We start from the raw sequence: 10,879 nt of genomic DNA on the forward strand, positions 1-10,879 counted from the left end.
AGGCTGATTGGTCAGCTATTTGAGACAGTAATGGGGGCTTAACTATTCTTTTTTTATTTTTATTTTTTTAACCTTTATTTAACCAGGCAAGTCAGTTAAGAACACATTCTTATTTTCAATGACGGCCTGGGAACAATGGGTTGACTGCCTGTTCAGGGGCAGAACGACAGATTTGTACCTTGTCAGCTCAGGGGTTTGAACTCACAACCTTCCAGTTGCTAGTCCAACGCTCTAACCACTAGGCTACGCTGCCGACCCTTGGGTAGCGGGATGAGTTTCGCTTCCTTCCAGGCCTGAGTGCACACACTTTCTAGTAGGCTTAAAATGAAGATATGTCAAATAGTAACCATTTTCCTGTTTGACCGCTACATTTAAGTGTATTATGACACCTCCATAATCTCATGTCGACTAGCCTATCAGCACAGTTGGCTACAGCAGCACGTGCCGAATCCAGGGCTGCGTCCAGAACATGTTCATGTTCTTTAACATTCAGTTGAACGGAAACGGTGCTGTACTGAATGACCAGTTGAGAAACGGTGCTGTACTGAATGACCAGTTGAGAAACGGTGCTGTACTGAATGACCAGTTGAGAAACGGTGCTGTACTGAACGACCAGTTGAGAAACGGTGCTGTACTGAACGACCAGGTGAGAAACGGTGCTGTACTGAACGTCCAGTTGAGAAACGGTGCTGTACTGAACGTCCAGTTGAGAAACGGTGCTGTACTGAACGACCAGTTGAGAAACGGTGCTGTACTGAACGACCAGTTGAGAAACGGTGCTGTACTGAACGTCCAGTTGAGAAACGGTGCTGTACTGAACGTCCAGTTGAGAAACGGTGCTGTACTGAACGTCCAGTTGAGAAACGGTGCTGTACTGAACGACCAGTTGAGAAACGGTGCTGTACTGAACGTCCAGTTGAGAAACGGTGCTGTACTGAACGTCCAGTTGAGAAACGGTGAGGGGTTTGGATGTGGGTTGGGGTTGGGGAATGCTGTCAGTATGTCCACTACCCTTTTAAATACATCACTAATTGCTTCAAGCCACACCCACCAAACGGTAGCAAACGTACCTCAAAGTCTGTTAAAGAATGTACAAGAACGTTTTGGGGAAACGTGTCGTTCAGCACAACCGGTTCGGCAATGTAGCAAACGTTCAAGCGAACTGAACGCACCTCAGAGTAGGTACATATTTTTTTTTACATGAACTACTTCATCACGCACAGACTTTATTTGATGGAAACACATCCCTGGTGGGAAAATAGTTTTAAGAATATTCGCATGAACATCTGTCGCCAATTGGATGGAAACCTAGCTACTGTCTGCATGCAAATCAGAGCAGAAGGTTGCCCTCTGAAGTGTCACTGTTGACATTCTGTAACCACGTTTCCATCCACAATTTTTATGCCAGTAAAGTTATACTATATCAAAAAAATACTTTTAAAAAATTATAACAGCTGTGATGGAAACGGGATGTTTCATTACTATTTTATAAATGCAGACGGATAATTTGTTTATTCGACATGGTGGGATCTTATAGTGTCGGTAACATGTATTATGCAAGAAATGCCGGCGAATTCTTCTTTATGCCCAAATATTGATATAATATCCATCACAACAAAGTTATCTTGGAGTCACACGATGATATGTTGTGTGTGGTGCTCCCACTACGACTTGGGAAAGTATGCAATTTATTAGGCTACAGATTTTTTGTTGTGCAATTTCTCTGTTATACTAATCTATAATGAGCCTGTGGTTGATCAATGGGCGAACGCCTGATAGGCTGAGCTGAGGTCACGCAAACGCACATTTTTAAAGTCGAACGCTGCGTTCAGCAAAGAGACCTGCTCCGACTGTCATCAGTTAACCAAGATCCTGGATAATAAAAAATAGAAAGGGTGCCTACAAACCTAAAAAGAGAACATTCTACATTTTCACCTCACTCAAAGCGTGCTATTTTCTGGGTGGCTAAAACCCTAATTTGGTCAAACAGTGTTATCATCATTATTCCTGTAATGTAAGTGTCTGCCCTGCCCCTGCCCCTGTGCCTGTACCCTCGCTGGGGCCTGCTGCTCTGAAGAGCAAGCCACTCTCCTCTCCCCCATGTGCTCAAGAGAAATATTTGTTCTGATAGTATAACATTTCAAAATGCAATTGCGGGGGTAAAAACAACACAGCTTTCAAGCTTCGTACCCTTGTCCCTGTCGAAGAGTGTTTCATTTTTCTGTAGGTATAAATTATATTTCTCAACTCTTAATATTCAGCTTAATAGCAACTATTTTAGAATCAAGATATTTTATATAGCTTTTAGATATAGAGCTGTATCCACGCATTTCACTCACCGGCCATTATGAGGGAATAGGCCTATAGGTCTCATTGATAGTAGGCTACAACTGCAACTTTTCTTTTTAGGGCAAAATGTACTGTTGGATGAATACATGGCTACTAGCAGTGGGTATTATATTTAGAGTCAGTGATATAGTTAATGTGTTTTGAGTTTCCACTTCCTCAGGTGTTCAAACCCCAAATGAATTAGCCTATGATATTTTGGGGCGGCAGGTATCCTAGTGGTTAGAGTGATGGGCCAGTAACCAAAAGGTTGCTGGATCGAATCACCGAGCTGACAAGGTAAAAATGTGTTGTTCTGCCACTGAACAAGGCAGTTAACCCCTCTGTTCCCCGGTAGGCCGTCATTGTAAATAAGAATTTGTTCTTAACTGACTTTCCTAGTGAAATAAAGGTTACATTTAAACTAACACACAAATAGTCTGGCTGGTTAGGACGTAAGGACAGCTAGGTGTGATAAATGGCTGACCTTGGATGCACCGGTTCACGATTATCTGCACTAACTTGTACAGTTGGTGGCAACCAGCCAACATCACTGCACCCCTTGGCGTAAGTTGTCACTAACTTGTACAGCCCATGACTTGGTCGGAATCAAATCATGTTATGAAGTCATTCATAATGATTTAGTCTATTTATTATACTTTTTAATAAATCATTATGAAGGACTTTATAACATGATTACTCATGATTTGATTCCCGACCAAATCATGTACTGGTGCCGCCAACTGTAGAAGTTAGTGACACAACTGACACCAAGAGTGGAGGGATGTGGGCTGGTGTTGATAAAATGCCAGGGCCGAATTCTTGTCCCAGTCTGCCCCTGACCTATCCCCACTGTATTTGCTAGCTGTTGGCTAGAGTACACATGCCAAGACCATGCAGGCACGTTTGCTATGTATGCAAAAAAATAAATAATTGACAACACTATCGGTATAGTTGAAAATGTGACGGAAACACATTGAACTTTATATTTTTATTCAGTACATGAAAACTCATTTTCTTTATGCACATTTTTTAATATTCGTATGAAAATCTGTCGCCAATTGGATGGAAACCTAGCTTGTAATACTAATGCTTATTATACCACCTCTCTCATTGACTTCCCAAACCCCGGCCTGGTCTGCTTGGTCTGGTTTCCCTTGTAAGCGTTCCCGGAAGTCTCGCGATGTTGCGCCTCTGGGATTAGAAACTCTGTGGTAGCATCGTCTGTCACAGCAAACTTGTCTCCACGCAGCCACAGCGCTCAGTTGCAGATAATCGTGAACCGGCGCATCCAAGTTCAGCCGTTTATCACGCCTAGTGGTCCTTACGTCCTAACCAGCCAGACTATTTGCGATGACGTGTCTCCCATCTGTCCGTTACCGAAGCTGAAAAACAACGAATCAAACATCTCAATTTAAACATTTTAGAAGTGTTTATGCTGCCGTTATGGCAGGCCTGCATCGCACGCGTATATTCGGTAAGAATGGTTTTTTATTATGGCAGTTCTGCGCCGCTATTTCAGTGTCGCATGATTGGATACGCGGTCGATTTAGTCTACTCTTCCATTTGTTGCATTTGGTTGTTGAAACATTGGCTGATACAAGATTATGAATGAATCTATCGTTTCAATTATCATTGCAATTGTTTATTCTCACATGATGATGACTGTGGATTATCAACAGAAGCCATAATAAACCCTGCCGTATAGGATTTATAGTGATCATAAGGCTTGCTACCGTATTTTCCAAAGCAATATCCACAGACGCATAAAACTGTCAACATCATTCTAATGCCCAAGAGGCCTGCATGTATGGAAGGAAAGAAAAATCTATGTAGGCTCAATCTATCATTGGCAACAAACTGCTTTGTTGAACGTGAGGTTCATTAGAAGTGCACTGATGGTTGCAATAGAGTGAATTCAAGAAGACCTGTGTTTGAATTTGAAACCTTATATCTGTCCAAGTAAGAGAAGTGTCATTTTAGTGAATTTACAATAATGTTCTAAGAACATTAAATAATCGTAATTTGAATTTAGTTCTTTAACCTTTTCATAATCTAGAATCATGACGCTTCATATGATCCTCTAGAATCAGGACACGCTTCAGATTGTAATCTAGAATCAGGACACGCTTCAGATGATCATCTAGAATCAGGACACGCTTCAGATTGTAATCTATGATCATGACACGCTTCATATGATCCTCTAGAATCATGACACGCTTCATATGATCCTCTAGAATCATGACACACTTTATATGATCCTCTAGAATCATGACACGCTCCTGAGTGGCGCAGCAGTCTAAGGCACTGCATCTCAGTGCTAGAGGCCTCCCTACAGACCTTGGTTCGATTCCAGGCTGTATCACAAACAGCCGTGATTGAGTGGCGCACAATTGGCCCAGCGTTCCGGTTTAGGGTTTAGGGTTTGGCCGTGGTAGGCGGTCAAACGGTCAAACTGTCATTGTAAATAAGAATTTGTTCTTTAACTAACTTAACCAAGTTTTAAAATTAAAATAAATAAATAAACATGCTTCAAATGTTAATCTAGAACCATGACAATCTTTAGATTATAATTTAGAATCATCACACGCTTCACATGTATGCCTATCAAATACGGTGTTGGTTTAAACATTTTAGTATAATGGTTACTGTTCAAAACTGTGAATGAAGCATGTCTGTAGACAACTGGAACGCAATCATTAATGTTGATGAAGAAATGCTAGAGACTAGTCTAGGTCAAGAGAGGGCTATTCATTCTGATATTGTGGCTATGCTCTTGCAGCCTGGTCAATGCATGACTGATATCACCCCGTTGTTCTCTATGACTGATATCACCCCATTGTTCTCTATGACTGATATCACCCCATTGTTCTCTATGACTGATATCACCCCATTGTTCTCTATGACTGATATTACCCCATTGTTCTCTGACTGATATTACCCCGTTGTTCTCTATGACTGATATCACCCCATTGTTCTCTATGACTGATATTACCCCGTTGTTCTCTGACTGATAATACCCCGTTGTTCTCTATGACTGATATCACCTCGTTGTTCTCTATGACTGATATCACCCCGTTGTTCTCTATGACTGCTATCACCCCGTTGTTCTCTATGACTGATATCACCCCGTTGTTCCCTATGACTGATATCACCCCGTTGTTCTCTATGACTGATATCACCCCGTTGTTCTCTATGACTGATATCACCCCGTTGTTCTAGTGGTCCAGTGCTGTGACATACTGTAGAATACATTTGGGTTCTAGCACAGGCCCAGACAGAACAAGGGCAGGACTTCTGTACAGTTTACTCCTCTATCTCTCCAACTCCCTCGCTTCAGCAGCTCTGTGATATGCATTTACCTCAACACATTGCCTTCCTCTGCACTGGCTGGCTGGCTGACTGGCTGACTGGCTGACTGGCTGACTGGCTAACTGGTTGGTTGGCTGACCGGCTGGCTAGCTGACTAGTTGGCTGGCTGGCTGACTGGCTAGCTGACTAGTTGGCTGGCTGGCTGACTGGCTGACTGGCTAACTGGTTGGTTGGCTGACTGGCTGGCTAGCTGACTAGTTGGCTGGCTGGCTGCCTGGCTGGTTGGCTAGCTGACTAGTTAGCTGACTGGCTGACTGGCTAACTGGTTGGTTGGCTGACTGGCTGGCTAGCTGACTAGTTGGTTGGCTGACTGGCTGACTGGCTGACTGGCTCACAACATGAGGAATGATTCAATATCCAAAATACTGTAACGCCGATGTTCCCCCAAATGGAAATAACCTTGACTGAATGCTACTTTTATACAAGAAGCTGTCTATGGAGGGACAGAGATATTACGCCTCATTACATGGTTATTTACTATGCTGACAGAGATATTAAGCCTCATTACATGGTTATTTACTATGCTGATAGAGAGTAGCTGTTTATGCTTCTCCATCCTGTATTTCACTGACTGATTCAGAAGAAACCAGGATAGGGTTCTCTTCTACCTCTGACATCCAGGCAGATATCAGACTATCCTGAGTCAGACAGATATCAGACCTATCCTAAGTCAGACGGATATCACACCTATCCTGAGTCAGACAGATATCACACCTATCCTGAGTCAGACAGATATCACACCTATCCTGAGTCAGACAGATATCAGACTATCCTAAGTCAGACAGATATCACACCTATCCTGAGTCAGACAGATATCACACCTATCCTGAGTCAGACAGATATCACACCTATCCTGAGTCAGACAGATATCACACCTATCCTAAGTCAGACAGATATCACACCTATCCTGAGTCAGACAGATATCACACCTATCCTGAGTCAGACAGATATCACACCTATCCTGAGTCAGACAGATATCACACCTATCCTGAGTCAGACAGATATCACACCTATCCTGAGTCAGACAGATATCACACCTATCCTGAGTCAGACAGATATCACACCTATCCTGAGTCAGACAGATATCACACCTATCCTGAGTCAGACAGATATCACACCTATCCTGAGTCAGACAGATATCACACCTATCCTGAGTCAGACAGATATCACACCTATCCTGAGTCAGACAGATATCAGACCTATCCTGAGTCAGACAGATATCACACCTATCCTGAGTCAGACAGATATCACACCTATCCTGAGTCAGACAGATATCACACCTATCCTGAGTCAGACAGATATCACACCTATCCTGAGTCAGACAGATATCACACCTATCCTGAGTCAGACAGATATCACACCTATCCTGAGTCAGACAGATATCACACCTATCCTGAGTCAGACAGATATCAGACCTATCCTGAGTCAGACAGATATCACACCTATCCTGAGTCAGACAGATATCACACCTATCCTGAGTCAGACAGATATCACACCTATCCTGAGTCAGACAGATATCACACCTATCCTGAGTCAGACAGATATCAGACCTATCCTGAGTCAGACAGATATTAGACCTATCCTGAGTCAGACAGATATCAGACCTATCATGAGTCAGACAGATATCAGACCTATCATGAGTCAGACAGATATCAGACCTATCATGAGTCAGATATCAGACCTTTCCCGAGTCAGACTCATATCACACCTATCCTGAGTCAGACAGATATCTGACCTATCATGAGTCAGATATCAGACCTTTCCCGAGTCAGACTCATATCACACCTATCCTGAGTCAGACAGATATCAGACCTATCATGAGTCAGATATCTGACCTATCCTGAGTCAGATATCTGACCTATCCTGAGTCAGACTCATATCTGACCTATCCTGAGTCAGACTCATATAAACCTTTGTGTATGAGTCTCTGTCCACTTTCCCTGCAGCTCACAGTTTTCTGCTGTGAACAATGTGCACTGCTGGCAGCCATGCCAAGAGACCAGGGACTATAAATCTTACTACTACCCACAGTTAAAGCTACCTAGCAGCCTACGCAGTGCTGCAAAGTCAGCCTCTGTCTGTCTGCAGCCCAGCCGTCCTCCTACAGCAAGCAACCAGCATCCTGGAACCCATGCAGAGCAGGTAGAATAGTAATTCATCATGAATGCACATTGTAGGACAGATAACTGATTGATTACTGATGGAGATAACAGTTGGTAGTACAACGACCCAAACCATTCACATGTACACTGACACTGACCGTGTGGTTTCACTACTTCATCCTTGTAAAGGATATGAAGGATGTCCACTGTGATGCAGTGATTGTAAAGGATATGAACGACGTCCACTGTGATGCAGTGATTGTAAAGGATATGAACGACGTCCACTGTGATGCAGTGATTGTAAAGGATATGAACGACGTCCACTGTGATGCAGTGATTGTAAAGGATATGAACGACGTCCACTGTGATGCAGTGATTGTAAAGGATATGAACGACGTCCACTGTGATGCAGTGATTGTAAAGGATATGAACGACGTCCACTGTGATGCAGTGATTGTAAAGGATATGAACGACGTCCACTGTGATGCAGTGATTGTAAAGGATATGAACGACGTCCACTGTGATGCAGTGATTGTAAAGGATATGAACGACGTCCACTGTGATGCAGTGATTGTAAAGGATATGAACGACGTCCACTGTGATGCAGTGATTGTAAAGGATATGAACGACGTCCACTGTGATGCAGTGATTGTAAAGGATATGAACGACGTCCACTGTGATGCAGTGATTGTAAAGGATATGAACGACGTCCACTGTGATGCAGTGATTGTAAAGGATATCAAATCAAATATAATTTTGTTGGTCACATACACGTGTTGAGCAGATGTTATTGAGGGTGTCGTGAAATGCTTGTGTTTCTGTCTCCGACAGTGCAGTAATATATAACAAGTGATATCTAACAGTTTCACAACATACACTCAATACACACAAATCTAAGTAAGGAATGGATTAAGAATATACACTACTGTTCAAAAGTTTGGGGTCACTTAGATATGTCCTTGTTTTTGAAAGAAAACAACATAAAATTGATCAGAAATACAGTGTAGACATTGTTAATGTTGTAAATGACTATAGTAGCTGTAAACATCTATTTTTTTTATGGAATATCTACATAGGAGTACAGAGAGGCCCATTATCAGCAACCATCACTCCTGTGTTCCAATGTTATGTTGTGTTAGCTAATCCAAGTTTATATTTTTGAAAGTTTAATTGATCATTAGAAAACCCTTTTGCAATTATGTTAGCACAGCTGAAAACTGTTGTTCTGATTAAAGAAGCAATAATTACTGTCCTTTAGACTAGTTGAGTATCTGGAGCATCAGCATTTGTGGGTTCGATTACAAGCTCAAAAAGGCCTGAAACAAAGACCTATCTTCTGAAACTCGTGGGGCTTTGGTGGCAAAACGGATGGCACTGTGATAGACTATGTCCAATTTGCTGAGTAGAGTGTTGGAGGCAATTTTGTAAATGACATCGCCGAAGTCAAGAATCGGTAGGATAGTCAGTTTTACGAGGGTATGTTTGGCAGCATGAGTGTAGGAGGCTTTGTTGCGAAATAGGAAGCCGATTCTAGATTTAATTTTGGATTGGAGATGTTTGATGTGAGTCTGGAAAGAGAGTTTACAGTCTAACCAGACACCTAGGTATTTGTAGTTGCCCACATATTCTAAGTCAGAACCGTCCAGAGTAGTGATGCTAGTCGGGCGGGCATGTGCGGGCAGCAATTGGTTGAAAAGCATGCATTTAGTTTTAGTTTTAAGATAGGGTGCCATAGTATAGAGTACAGTATATACATATGAGATGGGTGATGCAATATTTACAAACAATTAAAGTGACTAAGATACCGTAGAATAGTATAGAGTACAGTTTACACATATGAGATGAGTAATGCAGATACAGATACATTATTAAAGTGGCTAGTGTTTCATTTCCTTAAAGTGGCCAGTGATTCCTAATCTATGTCTATAGGCAGCCGCCTCTGATGTGCTAGTGATGGCTGTTTAACAGTCTGATGGCCTTGAGATAGAAGCTGTTTTTCAGTCTCTCGGTCCCAGCTTCGATGCACCTGTATTGACCTCGCCTTCTGGATGATAGCAGGGTAAACAGGCAGTGGCTCGGGTGGTTATGGTCCTTGATGATTTTCTTGGCTTTCCTGTGGCATTGGGTGCTGTAGGTGTCCTGGAGGGTAGAAAGTTTGCCCCAGGTGATGGGTTGTTGATGCAGTTGCCATACCAACCGGTGATACAGCCTGGCAGGATGCTCTCAATTGTCCATCTGTAAAAGTTTGTGAGGGTTTTAGGTGATAAGCCAAATTTATTCAGCCTCCTGAGGTTGAAGAGGCGCTGATGCTGTGTGGGTGGACCATTTTAGTTTGTCCGTGATGTGTACGCCGAGGAACTTGAAGTTTTCCACCTTCACCACAGCGGTCCCTCTGCTGTTTCCTGAAGTCCACGGTCATCTCCTTAGTTTTGTTGACGTTGAGTGAGAGGTTATTTTTCTGGCACCACACTGCCAGAGCCCTCACCTCCTCCCTGTAGGCTGTGTCATTGTTGTTGGTAATCAAGCCTACTACTGTTGTGTCGTCTGCAAACTTGATGATTGAGTTGGAGACGTGCATGGCCACACAGTCATGGGTGAACAGGGAGTACAGGAGGGTGCTGAGCACGCACCCTTGTGGGGCCCCAGTGTTGAGGATCAGCGAAGAGGAGGTGTTGTTTTCTATTTTCACCACCTGGGGGTGACTCGTCAGGAAATCCAGGACCCAGTTGCACAGGGCGGGGTTCAGACCCAGGGCCTCGAGCTTGATGATGAGCTTGGAGGGTACTATGGTGTTGAATGCTGAGCTATAGTCAATGAACAGCATTCTTACATAGGTATGCCTCTTGTCCAGATAGAACAGGGCAGTGTGCAGTGTGGTGGCCATTGCATCGTCTGTGGATCTATTGGGGAGGTAAGCAAATTGAAGTGAGTCTAGGGTGGCAGTTAAGGTGGAGGTGATATGATCCTTGACTAGTCTCTCAAAACAGTTCATGATGACAGAGGTGAGTGCTACGGGGCGATAGTAATTTAGTTCAATTACCTTTGCTTTCTTAGGTACAGGGACAATAGTGGCCATCTGA

At 43.1% G+C, this 10,879-nt stretch overlaps 1 protein-coding gene across 2 annotated transcripts in view; it reads left to right on the forward strand.

The window, feature by feature from the left end:
- The first annotated feature begins 3,539 nt into the window (after nucleotides 1-3,539).
- Nucleotides 3,540-10,879, forward strand: part of LOC112246283 (podocalyxin-like protein 2) — a 33,489-nt gene continuing 26,149 nt past the window's right edge. The window contains exon 1 of one of the 2 annotated variants that reach the window (XM_024414582.2): nucleotides 3,540-3,802. In XM_024414582.2, the coding sequence (XP_024270350.2) occupies nucleotides 3,772-3,802 (31 nt within the window). In that variant the 5' untranslated portion in view covers nucleotides 3,540-3,771. The remainder of the gene's footprint in view (nucleotides 3,803-10,879) is intronic. The other variant, XM_042324857.1, reaches the window with a different exon arrangement.

The sequence above is a fragment of the Oncorhynchus tshawytscha genome, linkage group LG07 (genome assembly GCF_018296145.1).
Source record: "Oncorhynchus tshawytscha isolate Ot180627B linkage group LG07, Otsh_v2.0, whole genome shotgun sequence".
NCBI lineage: Eukaryota > Metazoa > Chordata > Actinopteri > Salmoniformes > Salmonidae > Oncorhynchus > Oncorhynchus tshawytscha.